We start from the raw sequence: 16,001 nt of genomic DNA, 5'->3' as shown, positions 1-16,001 counted from the left end.
TAACAGGTGTATAACAGGTGTACAACAGATGTATAGCAGGTGTATAACAGGTGTACAACAGATGTATAGCAGGTGTATAACAGGTGTACAACAGGTGTATAACAGGTGTACAACAGGTATAGCAGGTGTATAACAGGTGTACAACAGATGTATAGCAGGTGTATAACAGGTGTACAACAGGTGTATAACAGGTGTATAACAGGTGAATAGCACTTTATTCATTGTAGGTCAAGAGAACAGTTCATAAAAAGGGAATGACGTTCCTTAACGAGTGTTGGAAATGGGACTTGGGTGACAAACAAAAGATGATCATACAAAAACCTACAAAAAGACGTCTCAAACATGAAAAAATACTATCGTTTACTATAGAATACTATATTACACACTGGAGTATACACTACTAAAGTGTGGGGTCACTTAGAAATATCCTTGTTTTTGAAAGAAAAGCAAATTAAAATAACATCACATTGATCAGAAATACAGTGTAGACATTGTTAATGTTGTGAATGACTATTGTAGCTGGAAGTGGCAGATTTTTTATGGAATATCTACATAGGTGTACAGAGGCCCATTATCAGCAACCATCACGCCTGTGTTCCAATGGCACATTGTGTTAGCTCGCCACACCTCTCCTAAACAGGTGTTCTACTCTGCTAGCCAGTACCTCTCCTAAACAGGTGTTCTACTCTGCTAGCCAGTACGTCTCCTAAACAGGTGTTCTACTCTGCTAGCCAGTACCTCTCCTAAACAGGTGTTCTACTCTGCTAGCCAGTACCTCTCCTAAACAGGTGTTCTACTCTGCTAGCCAGCACCTCTCCTAAACAGGTGTTCTACTCTGCTAGCCAGCACCTCTCCTAAACAGGTGTTCTACTCTGCTAGCCAGTACCTCTCCTAAACAGGTGTTCTACTCTGCTAGCCAGTACCTCTCCTAAACAGGTGTTCTACTCTGCTAGCCAGTACCTCTCCTAAACAGGTGTTCTACTCTGCTAGCCAACACCTCTCCTAAACAGGTGTTCTACTCTGCTAGCCAACACCTCTCCTAAACAGGTGTTCTACTCTGCTAGCCAACACCTCTCCTAAACAGGTGTTCTACTCTGCTAGCCAGTACCTCCTAAACAGGTGTTCTACTCTGCTAGCCAGTACCTCTCCTAAACAGGTGTTCTACTCCGCTAGCCAGTACCTCTCCTAAACAGGTGTTCTACTCCGTTAGCCAGTACCTCTCCTAAACAGGTGTTCTACTCTGCTAGCCAGTACCTCTCCTAAACAGGTGTTCTACTCTGCTAGCCAGCACCTCTCCTAAACAGGTGTTCTACTCTGCTAGCCAGCACCTCTCCTAAACAGGTGTTCTACTCTGCTAGCCAGTACCTCTCCTAAACAGGTGTTCTACTCTGCTAGCCAGCACCTCTCCTAAACAGGTGTTCTACTCTGCTAGCCAGCACCTCTCCTAAACAGGTGTTCTACTCTGCTAGCCAGTACCTCTCCTAAACAGGTGTTCTACTCTGCTAGCCAGTACCTCTCCTAAACAGGTGTTCTACTCTGCTAGCCAACACCTCTCCTAAACAGGTGTTCTACTCTGCTAGCCAACACCTCTCCTAAACAGGTGTTCTACTCTGCTCTCCTAAACAGGTGTTCTACTCTGCTAGCCAGTACCTCTCCTAAACAGGTGTTCTACTCTGCTAGCCAGTACCTCTCCTAAACAGGTGTTCTACTCTGCTAGCCAGTACCTCTCCTAAACAGGTGTTCTACTCTGCTAGCCAACACCTCTCCTAAATAGGTGTTCTACTCTGCTAGCCAGCACCTCTCCTAAACAGGTGTTCTACTCCGCTAGCCAGTACCTCTCCTAAACAGGTGTTCTACTCTGTTAGCCAGTACCTCTCCTAAACAGGTGTTCTACTCCGCTAGCCAGTACCTCTCCTAAACAGGTGTTCTACTCTGCTAGCCCACACCTCTCCTCAACAGGTGTTCTACTCTGCTAGCCCACACCTCTCCTAAACAGGTGTTCTACTCTGCTAGCCAGTACCTCTCCTAAACAGGTGTTCTACTCCGTTAGCCAGCACCTCTCCTAAACAGGTGTTCTACTCTGCTAGCCAGCACCTCTCCTAAACAGGTGTTCTACTCTGGTAGCCAGTACCTCTCCTAAACAGGTGTTCTACTCTGCTAGCCAGCACCTCTCCTAAACAGGTGTTCTACTCTGCTAGCCAACACCTCTCCTAAACAGGTGTTCTACTCTGCTAGCCAACACCTCTCCTAAACAGGTGTTCTACTCTGCTAGCCACACCTCTCCTAAACAGGTGTTCTACTCTGCTAGCCAGTACCTCTCCTAAACAGGTGTTCTACTCTGCTAGCCAGTACCTCTCCTAAACAGGTGTTCTACTCTGCTAGCCAGTACCTCTCCTAAACAGGTGTTCTACTCTGCTAGCCAACACCTCTCCTAAACAGGTGTTCTACTCTGCTAGCCAACACCTCTCCTAAACAGGTGTTCTACTCTGCTAGCCAACACCTCTCCTAAACAGGTGTTCTACTCTGCTAGCCAGTACCTCTCCTAAACAGGTGTTCTACTCTGCTAGCCAGTACCTCTCCTAAACAGGTGTTCTACTCTGCTAGCCAGTACCTCTCCTAAACAGGTGTTCTACTCTGCTAGCCAGCACCTCTCCTAAACAGGTGTTCTACTCTGCTAGCCAGCACCTCTCCTAAACAGGTGTTCTACTCTGCTAGCCAGTACCTCTCCTAAACAGGTGTTCTACTCTGCTAGCCAGCACCTCTCCTAAACAGGTGTTCTACTCTGCTAGCCAGCACCTCTCCTAAACAGGTGTTCTACTCTGCTAGCCAGTACCTCTCCTAAACAGGTGTTCTACTCTGCTAGCCAGTACCTCTCCTAAACAGGTGTTCTACTCTGCTAGCCAACACCTCTCCTAAACAGGTGTTCTACTCTGCTAGCCAACACCTCTCCTAAACAGGTGTTCTACTCTGCTAGCCAACACCTCTCCTAAACAGGTGTTCTACTCTGCTAGCCAACACCTCTCCTAAACAGGTGTTCTACTCTGCTAGCCAACACCTCTCCTAAACAGGTGTTCTACTCTGCTAGCCAGTACCTCTCCTAAACAGGTGTTCTACTCTGCTAGCCAGCACCTCTCCTAAATAGGTGTTCTACTCTGCTAGCCAGCACCTCTCCTAAACAGGTGTTCTACTCTGGTAGCCAGTACCTCTCCTAAACAGGTGTTCTACTCTGCTAGCCAGTACCTCTCCTAAATAGGTGTTCTACTCTGCTAGCCAGCACCTCTCCTAAACAGGTGTTCTACTCTGCTAGCCAGCACCTCTCCTAAACAGGTGTTCTACTCTGCTAGCCAACACCTCTCCTAAACAGGTGTTCTACTCTGCTAGCCAGTACCTCTCCTAAACAGGTGTTCTACTCCGTTAGCCAGCACCTCTCCTAAACAGGTGTTCTACTCTGCTAGCCAGCACCTCTCCTAAACAGGTGTTCTACTCTGGTAGCCAGTACCTCTCCTAAACAGGTGTTCTACTCTGCTAGCCAGCACCTCTCCTAAACAGGTGTTCTACTCTGCTAGCCAACACCTCTCCTAAACAGGTGTTCTACTCTGCTAGCCAACACCTCTCCTAAACAGGTGTTCTACTCTGCTAGCCAGTACCTCTCCTAAACAGGTGTTCTACTCTGCTAGCCAACACCTCTCCTAAACAGGTGTTCTACTCTGCTAGCCAGCACCTCTCCTAAACAGGTGTTCTACTCTGCTAGCCAGTACCTCTCCTAAACAGGTGTTCTACTCTGCTAGCCAGCACCTCTCCTAAATAGGTGTTCTACTCTGCTAGCCAGTACCTCTCTAAACAGGTGTTCTACTCTGTTAGCCAGTACCTCTCCTAAACAGGTGTTCTACTCTGCTAGCCAACACCTCTCCTAAACAGGTGTTCTACTCTGCTAGCCAGTACCTCTCCTAAATAGGTGTTCTACTCTGCTAGCCAGTACCTCTCCTAAACAGGTGTTCTACTCTGCTAGCCAGTACCTCTCCTAAACAGGTGTTCTACTCTGCTAGCCAACACCTCTCCTAAACAGGTGTTCCACTCTGCTAGCCAGCACCTCTCCTAAACAGGTGTTCTACTCCGCTAGCCAGTACCTCTCCTAAACAGGTGTTCTACTCTAGTAGCCAGTACCTCTCCTAAACAGGTGTTCTACTCTGCTAGCCAGCACCTCTCCTAAACAGGTGTTCTACTCTGCTAGGCAGTACCTCTCCTAAATAGGTGTTCTACTCCGCTAGCCAGTACCTCTCCTAAACAGGTGTTCTACTCTGCTAGCCCACACCTCTCCTAAACAGGTGTTCTACTCTGCTAGCCCACACCTCTCCTAAACAGGTGTTCTACTCTGCTAGCCAGCACCTCTCCTAAATAGGTGTTCTACTCTGCTAGCCAGCACCTCTCCTAAACAGGTGTTCTACTCTGCTAGCCAGTACCTCTCCTAAACAGGTGTTCTACTCTGCTAGCCAGTACCTCTCCTAAACAGGTGTTCTACTCTGCTAGCCAACACCTCTCCTAAACAGGTGTTCTACTCTGCTAGCCAACACCTCTCCTAAACAGGTGTTCTACTCTGCTAGCCAACACCTCTCCTAAACAGGTGTTCTACTCTGCTAGCCAGTACCTCTCCTAAACAGGTGTTCTACTCTGCTAGCCAGTACCTCTCCTAAACAGGTGTTCTACTCTGCTAGCCAGTACCTCTCCTAAACAGGTGTTCTACTCTGCTAGCCAGCACCTCTCCTAAATAGGTGTTCTACTCTGCTAGCCAGCACCTCTCCTAAACAGGTGTTCTACTCTGCTAGCCAGTACCTCTCCTAAACAGGTGTTCTACTCTGCTAGCCAGTACCTCTCCTAAATAGGTGTTCTACTCTGCTAGCCAGCACCTCTCCTAAACAGGTGTTCTACTCTGCTAGCCAGCACCTCTCCTAAACAGGTGTTCTACTCTGTTAGCCAGCACCTCTCCTAAACAGGTGTTCTACTCTGGTAGCCAGTACCTCTCCTAAACAGGTGTTCTACTCTGCTAGCCAGCACCTCTCCTAAACAGGTGTTCTACTCTGCTAGCCAACACCTCTCCTAAACAGGTGTTCTACTCTGCTAGCCAACACCTCTCCTAAACAGGTGTTCTACTCTGCTAGCCAGTACCTCTCCTAAACAGGTGTTCTACTCTGCTAGCCAGCACCTCTCCTAAATAGGTGTTCTACTCTGCTAGCCAGTACCTCTCCTAAACAGGTGTTCTACTCTGTTAGCCAGTACCTCTCCTAAACAGGTGTTCTACTCTGCTAGCCAACACCTCTCCTAAACAGGTGTTCTACTCTGCTAGCCAGTACCTCTCCTAAATAGGTGTTCTACTCTGCTAGCCAGCACCTCTCCTAAACAGGTGTTCTACTCTGGTAGCCAGTACCTCTCCTAAACAGGTGTTCTACTCTGCTAGCCAGCACCTCTCCTAAACAGGTGTTCTACTCTGCTAGCCAACACCTCTCCTAAACAGGTGTTCTACTCTGCTAGCCAGCACCTCTCCTAAACAGGTGTTCTACTCCGCTAGCCAGTACCTCTCCTAAACAGGTGTTCTACTCTGCTAGCCAGCACCTCTCCTAAACAGGTGTTCTACTCTGGTAGCCAGTACCTCTCCTAAACAGGTGTTCTACTCTGCTAGCCAACACCTCTCCTAAACAGGTGTTCTACTCTGCTAGCCAGTACCTCTCCTAAATAGGTGTTCTACTCTGCTAGCCAGCACCTCTCCTAAACAGGTGTTCTACTCTGCTAGCCAGTACCTCTCCTAAACAGGTGTTCTACTCTAGTAGCCAGTACCTCTCCTAAACAGGTGTTCTACTCTGCTAGCCAACACCTCTCCTAAACAGGTGTTCTACTCTGCTAGCCAACACCTCTCCTAAACAGGTGTTCTACTCTGCTAGCCAACACCTCTCCTAAATAGGTGTTCTACTCTGCTAGCCAGCACCTCTCCTAAACAGGTGTTCTACTCTGGTAGCCAGTACCTCTCCTAAACAGGTGTTCTACTCTGCTAGCCAGCACCTCTCCTAAACAGGTGTTCTACTCTGCTAGCCAACACCTCTCCTAAACAGGTGTTCTACTCTGCTAGCCAACACCTCTCCTAAATAGGTGTTCTACTCTGCTAGCCAGCACCTCTCCTAAACAGGTGTTCTACTCTGGTAGCCAGTACCTCTCCTAAACAGGTGTTCTACTCTGCTAGCCAGCACCTCTCCTAAACAGGTGTTCTACTCTGCTAGCCAACACCTCTCCTAAACAGGTGTTCTACTCTGCTAGCCAGCACCTCTCCTGAACAGGTGTTCTACTCCGCTAGCCAGCACCTCTCCTAAACAGGTGTTCTACTCTGGTAGCCAGTACCTCTCCTAAACAGGTGTTCTACTCTGCTAGCCAGCACCTCTCCTGAACAGGTGTTCTACTCCGCTAGCCAGTAGCTCTCCTAAACAGGTGTTCTACTCTGCTAGCCCACACCTCTCCTAAACAGGTGTTCTACTCTGCTAGCCCACACCTCTCCTAAACAGGTGTTCTACTCTGCTAGCCAGCACCTCTCCTAAATAGGTGTTCTACTCTGCTAGCCAGCACCTCTCCTAAACAGGTGTTCTACTCTGCTAGCCAGTACCTCTCCTAAACAGGTGTTCTACTCTGCTAGCCAGTACCTCTCCTAAATAGGTGTTCTACTCTGCTAGCCAGCACCTCTCCTAAACAGGTGTTCTACTCTGCTAGCCAGCACCTCTCCTAAACAGGTGTTCTACTCTGCAAGCCAGCACCTCTCCTAAACAGGTGTTCTACTCTGCTAGCCAGCACCTCTCCTAAACAGGTGTTCTACTCTGCTAGCCAACACCTCTCCTAAATAGGTGTTCTACTCTGTTAGCCAGTACCTCTCCTAAACAGGTGTTCTACTCTGGTAGCCAGTACCTCTCCTAAACAGGTGTTCTACTCTGCTAGCCAGCACCTCTCCTAAACAGGTGTTCTACTCTGCTAGCCAACACCTCTCCTAAACAGGTGTTCTACTCTGCTAGCCAACACCTCTCCTAAACAGGTGTTCTACTCTGCTAGCCAACACCTCTCCTAAACAGGTGTTCTACTCTGCTTGCCAGTACCTCTCCTAAACAGGTGTTCTACTCTGGTAGCCAGTACCTCTCCTAAACAGGTGTTCTACTCTGCTAGCCAGCACCTCTCCTAAACAGGTGTTCTACTCTGCTAGCCAACACCTCTCCTAAACAGGTGTTCTACTCTGCTAGCCAGTACCTCTCCTAAACAGGTGTTCTACTCTGCTAGCCCACACCTCTCCTAAACAGGTGTTCTACTCTGCTAGCCAGCACCTCTCCTAAACAGGTGTTCTACTCTGCTAGCCAGCACCTCTCCTAAACAGGTGTTCTACTCTGCTAGCCAGTACCTCTCCTAAACAGGTGTTCTACTCTGCTAGCCAACACCTCTCCTAAACAGGTGTTCTACTCTGCTAGCCAGCACCTCTCCTGAACAGGTGTTCTACTCCGCTAGCCAGTACCTCTCCTAAACAGGTGTTCTACTCTGCTAGCCCACACCTCTCCTAAACAGGTGTTCTACTCTGCTAGCCAGCACCTCTCCTAAATAGGTGTTCTACTCTGCTAGCCAGCACCTCTCCTAAACAGGTGTTCTACTCTGCTAGCCAGTACCTCTCCTAAACAGGTGTTCTACTCTGCTAGCCAGCACCTCTCCTAAACAGGTGTTCTACTCTGCTAGCCAACACCTCTCCTAAACAGGTGTTCTACTCTGCTAGCCAACACCTCTCCTAAACAGGTGTTCTACTCTGCTAGCCAACACCTCTCCTAAACAGGTGTTCTACTCTGCTAGCCAGTACCTCCTAAACAGGTGTTCTACTCTGCTAGCCAGTACCTCTCCTAAACAGGTGTTCTACTCTGCTAGCCAGTACCTCTCCTAAACAGGTGTTCTACTCTGCTAGCCAGCACCTCTCCTAAACAGGTGTTCTACTCTGCTAGCCAGCACCTCTCCTAAACAGGTGTTCTACTCTGCTAGCCAGTACCTCTCCTAAACAGGTGTTCTACTCTGCTAGCCAGTACCTCTCCTAAATAGGTGTTCTACTCTGCTAGCCAGCACCTCTCCTAAACAGGTGTTCTACTCTGCTAGCCAGCACCTCTCCTAAACAGGTGTTCTACTCTGTTAGCCAGCACCTCTCCTAAACAGGTGTTCTACTCTGGTAGCCAGCACCTCTCCTAAACAGGTGTTCTACTCTGCTAGCCAGCACCTCTCCTAAACAGGTGTTCTACTCCGCTAGCCAGTACCTCTCCTAAACAGGTGTTCTACTCTGCTAGCCAGCACCTCTCCTAAACAGGTGTTCTACTCTGCTAGCCAGTACCTCTCCTAAACAGGTGTTCTACTCTGTTTAGCCAGCACCTCTCCTAAACAGGTGTTCTACTCTGCTAGCCAGCACCTCTCCTAAACAGGTGTTCTACTCTGCTCGCCAGCACCTCTCCTAAACAGGTGTTCTACTCTGCTAGCCAACACCTCTCCTAAACAGGTGTTCTACTCTGTCTAGCCAGCACCTCTCCTAAACAGGTGTTCTACTCTGCTAGCCAGCACCTCTCCTAAACAGGTGTTCTACTCTGGTAGCCAGTACCTCTCCTAAACAGGTGTTCTACTCTGCTAGCCAACACCTCTCCTAAACAGGTGTTCTACTCTGCTAGCCAGTACCTCTCCTAAATAGGTGTTCTACTCTGCTAGCCAGCACCTCTCCTAAACAGGTGTTCTACTCTGCTAGCCAGTACCTCTCCTAAACAGGTGTTCTACTCTGCTAGCCAGTACCTCTCCTAAACAGGTGTTCTACTCTAGTAGCCAGTACCTCTCCTAAACAGGTGTTCTACTCTGCTAGCCAACACCTCTCCTAAACAGGTGTTCTACTCTGCTAGCCAACACCTCTCCTAAACAGGTGTTCTACTCTGCTAGCCAACACCTCTCCTAAATAGGTGTTCTACTCTGCTAGCCAGCACCTCTCCTAAACAGGTGTTCTACTCTGGTAGCCAGTACCTCTCCTAAACAGGTGTTCTACTCTGCTAGCCAGCACCTCTCCTAAACAGGTGTTCTACTCTGCTAGCCAACACCTCTCCTAAACAGGTGTTCCACTCTGCTAGCCAGCACCTCTCCTAAACAGGTGTTCTACTCCGCTAGCCAGTACCTCTCCTAAACAGGTGTTCTACTCTGGTAGCCAGTACCTCTCCTAAACAGGTGTTCTACTCTGCTAGCCAGCACCTCTCCTAAACAGGTGTTCTACTCTGGTAGCCAGTACCTCTCCTAAACAGGTGTTCTACTCTGCTAGCCAGCACCTCTCCTAAACAGGTGTTCTACTCCGCTAGCCAGTACCTCTCCTAAACAGGTGTTCTACTCTGCTAGCCCACACCTCTCCTAAACAGGTGTTCTACTCTGCTAGCCCACACCTCTCCTAAACAGGTGTTCTACTCTGCTAGCCAGCACCTCTCCTAAACAGGTGTTCTACTCTGCTAGCCAGCACCTCTCCTAAACAGGTGTTCTACTCTGCTAGCCAGTACCTCTCCTAAACAGGTGTTCTACTCTGCTAGCCAGTACCTCTCCTAAATAGGTGTTCTACTCTGCTAGCCAGCACCTCTCCTAAACAGGTGTTCTACTCTGCTAGCCAGCACCTCTCCTAAACAGGTGTTCTACTCTGCAAGCCAGCACCTCTCCTAAACAGGTGTTCTACTCTGCTAGCCAGCACCTCTCCTAAACAGGTGTTCTACTCTGCTAGCCAACACCTCTCCTAAATAGGTGTTCTACTCTGTTAGCCAGTACCTCTCCTAAACAGGTGTTCTACTCTGTAGCCAGTACCTCTCCTAAACAGGTGTTCTCTGCTAGCCAGCACCTCTCCTAAACAGGTGTTCTACTCTGCTAGCCAACACCTCTCCTAAACAGGTGTTCTACTCTGGGACCAACACCTCTCCTAAACAGGTGTTCTACTCTGCAGCCAACACCTCTCCTAAACAGGTGTTCTACTCTGTTAGCCAGTACCTCTCCTAAACAGGTGTTCTACTCCGCTAGCCAGTACCTCTCCTAAACAGGTGTTCTACTCTGCTAGCCCACACCTCTCCTCAACAGGTGTTCTACTCTGCTAGCCCACACCTCTCCTAAACAGGTGTTCTACTCTAGTAGCCAACACCTCTCCTAAACAGGTGTGCGTTTCTTTTGCCTCCAGACTTACCTACCTACTACATAACAGTTAACGTAACTAACCCTGTTCTAAAGATTTGTATTCTTTATATTGCATTGTACTGTACTGACTCACTGACTGAGTGACTGTCTGCCTGTATGTCTGACTGAGTGACTGAGTGACTGACTGCCTGAATGACTAACTGAATGACTGAGTCACTGTCTGCCTGTATGTCTGACTGAGTGACTGAGTGACTGACTGCCTGAATGACTAACTGAATGACTGAGTGACTGACTGACTGCAAATAATGTGTTTTAGGAAAATGAGGGATTGTGACTGACTGACTGATGTCTGTCTGTGTGTCTGGCTAACTGACTGTTTGACTGGCTGTCTGTATGTCTGACTGAGTAACTAACTGACTGACTGTCTGTCTGTTGTGTCTCTGTGTTTCAGGACAGTGAGAGGTATATCTGGGGTTGTTTCTATGGTGACGGGGGCAGTGATTCTGTTGGATACCCATGATGCACCGGTACGATGCCTGAGTCGGAGACAGGTCTAGTAGCTCAGCACATCACTGTGGAGACCAGAGGAATAGTTGCTATGTGGTGTTCTCTCTGGCTTTCCCTCCTCCTATACCCTCTCTCCGTCTCTACAGCCAGATTACCCACAGTACTGCCAACAGGTAAATACACTCCTCGCTCGCTCGCTCTCTCTCTCTCTCTCTCTCTCTCTCTCTCTCTGTCTCTCTCTCTCTCTCTCTCTCTCTCTCTCTCTCTCTCTCTCTCTCTCTCTCTCTCTCTCTCTCTCTCTCTCTCTCTCTCTCTCTCTCTCTCTCTCTCTCTCTCTCTCTCTCTCTCTCTCTCTCTCTCTCTCTCTCTCTCTCTCTCTCGGCATGACGTAATAATGTACGTATTGCCAAAGCTTATTTAGGATATTTACAATATTAACGGGACAACAGTAACAACAATAACCAAGTGTCAAAATAACAACACATTGAACAATAACAATAAGCATAGAGGACATGTGCAGGTAGATTGGTCTGCCAGACACTGCCAGGTTTTCCTGCATCTATCCTTCTCAATGGCAAGGCTGTGCTCATTGAGCCTGTACGTTGTCAAGGTTTTTCTAAGGTTTTGAACAGTAACCATGGTCAAATACTTTGCCAAGGTGTACGGTGAATTTAGGGCCAGATAGCACTGCATTTTGCTTGTGCTTGTGTGTCCCAATAGGTAATGTAGTTTAGTTTTGACTGTTGTTGTAACTTGTTTTCTGATTGATTGGATGTTCTGGTCCTGAGGCTTCAGTGCGTTAGTAGAACAGGTTTGTGAACTCAGCCCCAGGACCAGCTGGGTGAGGAAACTATTTTCTTTGCTCAGCTCTTGGCATTGCAGGGCTTGGTAATGATATGAGAGGGGGTCACTGTATTTTTAGATGTTTCCAAAACTTAATTGCTCTCTTTGGAGTTTGTATTATTAGTGGATATTGGCCTAATTCTGCCCTGCATTCATCGTTTGTAATTTTCCTCTGGACATGGAGGAGAATCTTACAGAACTCTGCATGCAGGGTTTCAATGGGGTGTTTGTCTCATTGGGTAAAATCTTGTTTTGCAAGTGGTTCCCACACCTTGCTGCTATAAAGTGCATTTTTATAGGTATTTCAATTTGAATTCATTTGTTAATGGTGTAGAATGCCCTGCGTTTTTTCTCTCTCAGTTCATTCACTTCCTCATTTTTGGTGCCCAGTAGAGCTTATATTTAAACCTCAGGAAACTGTAGTCTGTACAGTACTCTATATATTTAAACCTAAGTACTTGTAGTGTGTGCAGTACTCTATATATTTAAACCTCTGGAACTGTAGTGTGTGCAGTACTCTACATATTTAAACCTCAGGAACTGTAGTCTGTACAGTACTATATATATTTAAACCTAAGTACTTTTAGTGTGTGCAGTCCTCTATATATTTAAACCTCTGGAACTGTAGTGTGTGCAGTACTCTATATATTTAAACCAAAGTACTTGTAGTGTGTGCAGTACTTTACATATTTAAACCTAAGTACTTGTAGTGTGTACAGTACTCTACATATTTAAACCTAAGTACTTGTAGTGTGTACAGTACTCTATATATTTAAACCTAAGTACTTGTAGTGTGTGCAGTACTCTATATATTTAAACCAAAGTACTTGTAGTGTGTGCAGTACTTTACATATTTAAACCTAAGTACTTGTAGTGTGTGCAGTACTCTACATATTTAAACCTAAGTACTTGCAGTGTGTACAGTACTCTACATATTTAAACCTAAGTACTTGTAGTGTATGCAGTATTCTATATATTTAAACCTAATAACTTGTAGTGTGTACAGTACTCTATATATTTAAACCTAAGTAACTGTATTGTGTACAGTACTCTATATATTTAAACCTAAGTAATTGTAGTGTGTGCAGTACTCTATATATTTTGTACCAATTGAGAACTTTGGTCTAATTCCCTGAGATCTGGATCTTCTCTGAAGATGCATTATTTTAGTCTTTTTGGGGCTTACTGCCAGGGCCCAGGTCTGGCAGTACTGCTCTAGCAGGTCCAGGCTCAGCTGTAGGCCATGTGCTGTGGGTGACAGCAGGCATAGGTCATCTGCCAAAAGAAGGCATTTAACTTCTGAATTGTGGAGACTAACACCAGGGGCTGAGGATTTTTCAAGAATTGTAGCAAATTTGTTGACATAAATATTGAAGAGTTCAGGGCTCAGATTGCAACCCTGACGAAGGCCCCGCCCCTGGATAAAGAATTCTGTTATTTTCTTGCCCGTTTTAATGCTGCACGTATTGCCAGTATACATTGATTTAATGATGACATACGTTTTACCCCCTACACCACTTTCAATAACTTTGTAGAACAGTCCTGTATGCCAAATAGAATCTAATTATTTTTGGAAGTCGATAAAGCAAGCATATATTTTGGTATTATTTTGGTGGACATGTATATCTATCAGGGTGTGTAGGGTGTAAATATGATCAGTTGTGTGATGTTTTGGTATAAATCCAATTTGGCTTTTACTCAAGACATTGTGCTTATTAAGGAAGTTTAGAACTCTTACATGTATAATACTACAGAAAACCTTCCCCAGGTTACTGTTCACACAAAACCCTCTTTAATTGTTAGGGTCAAATTTGTCTAATTTCTTAAAGATTGGGGTTATGAGTCCTTGATGACAGGTAAATAACCTTCACTCAGGATCAAATTAAACAGTTTTAATATAGCCAATTGAAATTTTCAGCATCCCATTTAGGATGCCATCAGGTCCGCATGCTTTTTAAAATTTGAGTCTGAAGTTTCTTATAGAGCTCCTGGTCAGTAATTTGGGAGTCCAATTTATTTTCATTGTCCTTTATAGCTTTTTCTAATCCATTCAACTACTCATGAATTTGCCATTATGCTGTGTTTGCACTAATTTGAACAGTGTTGTAGAATGTTGTAAATGGGTTGTCCATGTGTCACCATTTTGTATCGCTAATTCCTCTAGTTCAGATTCTGTTTTGTTTTTTCCAATTTTGCCAGAAGTTGTTTGTGTTTATGGACTACTCAATTAGTGTCAGCTGCTTCCTGTTGTACTGGGCTTTGTTGGTTCTGAATGTTACATTTATAGAGTTTTAAAGTCTCACAGTAATGAAGGAGTAATTCACCATTATTTGGGTTTGTGCTTTTGCTTTGACTGTGTTCTAAGTTTTGTCCTCATCATTTTACAATCTGCATCAAATTAGTTGTCATCCGTGATATTTTTTATTTATATTTTGGATAAATTTCAGTTGTGCTTCTTTTGCCGTTTGTCTGAATATATAGTTGATGTTTTGTACTGCCAGATTGATGCCTTCTTCACTGTGAGTGGATGTGGTGTCCAGAAAGTTGTGTTGTGTTCAGAGTGTTCAGAGTGTTTAGATATTTTGGGTACAGGATGCTTTCTGGTATTCTTCTGATTTAGATGCACTATTGTAAAGTGGCTGTTCCACTGGATGTCATAAGGTGAATGCACCAATTTGTAAGTCGCTCTGGATAAGAGCGTCTGCTAAATGACTTAAATGTAATGTAAATGTAATGTTCTGTGCTGTTTTGGGCCAATCTGTAGGAATTTCTGATGTTGTCCAGTTTACTGGGCTGTGACGGTGTGGTTGTTTAATAAAAATCAACGAATTACTGGGAAGATTAAACTACCAACGGGACATTAAAAACTGTAACATCTTATGCTTCACGGAGTCGCGGCTGAACGACGACAACATCAACATACAGCTGTGTCTGGTTATACTATGTACCGGCAGGATAGAACAGCAGTGTCTGGTTATACTATGTACCGGCAGGATAGAACAGCAGTGTCTGGTTATACGATGTACCGGCAGGATAGAACAGCAGTGTCTGGTTATACGATGTACCGGCAGGATAGAACAGCAGTGTCTGGTTATACGATGTACCGGCAGGATAGAACAGCAGTGTCTGGTTATACGATGTACCGGCAGGATGGAACAGCAGTGTCTGGTTATACAATGTACCGGCAGGATAGAACAGCAGTGTCTGGTTATACGATGTACCGGCAGGATAGAACAGCAGTGTCTGGTTATACAATGTACCGGCAGGATAGAACAGCAGTGTCTGGTTATACAATGTACCGGCAGGATAGAACAGCAGTGTCTGTTTATACGATGTACCGGCAGGATAGAACAGCAGTGTCTGGTTATACGATGTACCGGCAGGATAGAACAGCAGTGGCTGGTTATACGATGTACCGGCAGGATAGAACAGCAGTGTCTGGTTATACAATGTACCGGCAGGATAGAACAGCAGTGTCTGGTTATACAATGTACCGGCAGGATGGAACAGCAGTGTCTGGTTATACAATGTACCGGCAGGATAGAACAGCAGTGTCTGGTTATACGATGTACCGGCAGGATGGAACAGCAGTGTCTGGTTATACAATGTACCGGCAGGATAGAACAGCAGTGTCTGGTTATACGATGTACCGGCAGGATAGAACAGCAGTGTCTGTTTATACAATGTACCGGCAGGATAGAACAGCAGTGTCTGGTTATACAATGTACCGGCAGGATAGAACAGCAGTGTCTGGTTATACGATGTACCGGCAGGATAGAACAGCAGTGGCTGGTTATACGATGTACCGGCAGGATAGAACAGCAGTGTCTGGTTATACAATGTACCGGCAGGATAGAACAGCAGTGTCTGGTTATACGATGTACCGGCAGGATAGAACAGCAGTGTCTGGTTATACGATGTACCGGCAGGATAGAACAGCAGTGTCTGGTTATACAATGTACCGGCAGGATAGAACAGCAGTGTCTGGTTATACGATGTACCGGCAGGATAGAACAGCAGTGTCTGGTTATACAATGTACCGGCAGGATAGAACAGCAGTGTCTGTTTATACGATGTACCGGCAGGATGGAACAGCAGTGTCTGGTTATATGATGTACCGGCAGGATGGAACAGCAGTGTCTGGTTATACAATGTACCGGCAGGATGGAACAGCAGTGTCTGGTTATACAATGTACCGGCAGGATAGAACAGCAGTGTCTGGTTATATGATGTACCGGCAGGATGGAACAGCAGTGTCTGGTTATACAATGTACCGGCAGGATGGAACAGCAGTGTCTGGTTATACAATGTACCGGCAGGATAGAACAGCAGTGTCTGGTTATATGATGTACCGGCAGGATGGAACAGCAGTGTCTGGTTATACAATGTACCGGCAGGATGGAACAGCAGTGTCTGGTTATACGATGTACCGGCAGGATGGAACAGCAGTGTCTGGTTATACAATGTAC

The 16,001-nt window shown here is 46.1% G+C and overlaps 1 protein-coding gene across 1 annotated transcript in view; it reads left to right on the top strand.

Annotated features, from left to right (window-relative positions):
* The window catches only part of fgfr3 (fibroblast growth factor receptor 3), a 275,420-nt gene that overhangs the window by 69,534 nt on the left and 189,885 nt on the right, over positions 1–16,001 (top strand). Inside the window, 1 exon segment of the mRNA XM_052495875.1 lies at positions 10,634–10,862. Coding sequence (XP_052351835.1) covers positions 10,715–10,862 — 148 coding nt within the window. The 5' untranslated portion in view covers positions 10,634–10,714.

Source organism: Oncorhynchus keta, chromosome 35 (assembly GCF_023373465.1).
Source record: "Oncorhynchus keta strain PuntledgeMale-10-30-2019 chromosome 35, Oket_V2, whole genome shotgun sequence".
Classification (NCBI taxonomy): domain Eukaryota; kingdom Metazoa; phylum Chordata; class Actinopteri; order Salmoniformes; family Salmonidae; genus Oncorhynchus; species Oncorhynchus keta.
The sequence above is the reverse complement of the archived record's forward strand: the minus strand, read 5'-3'. Positions and strand labels throughout refer to the sequence as shown.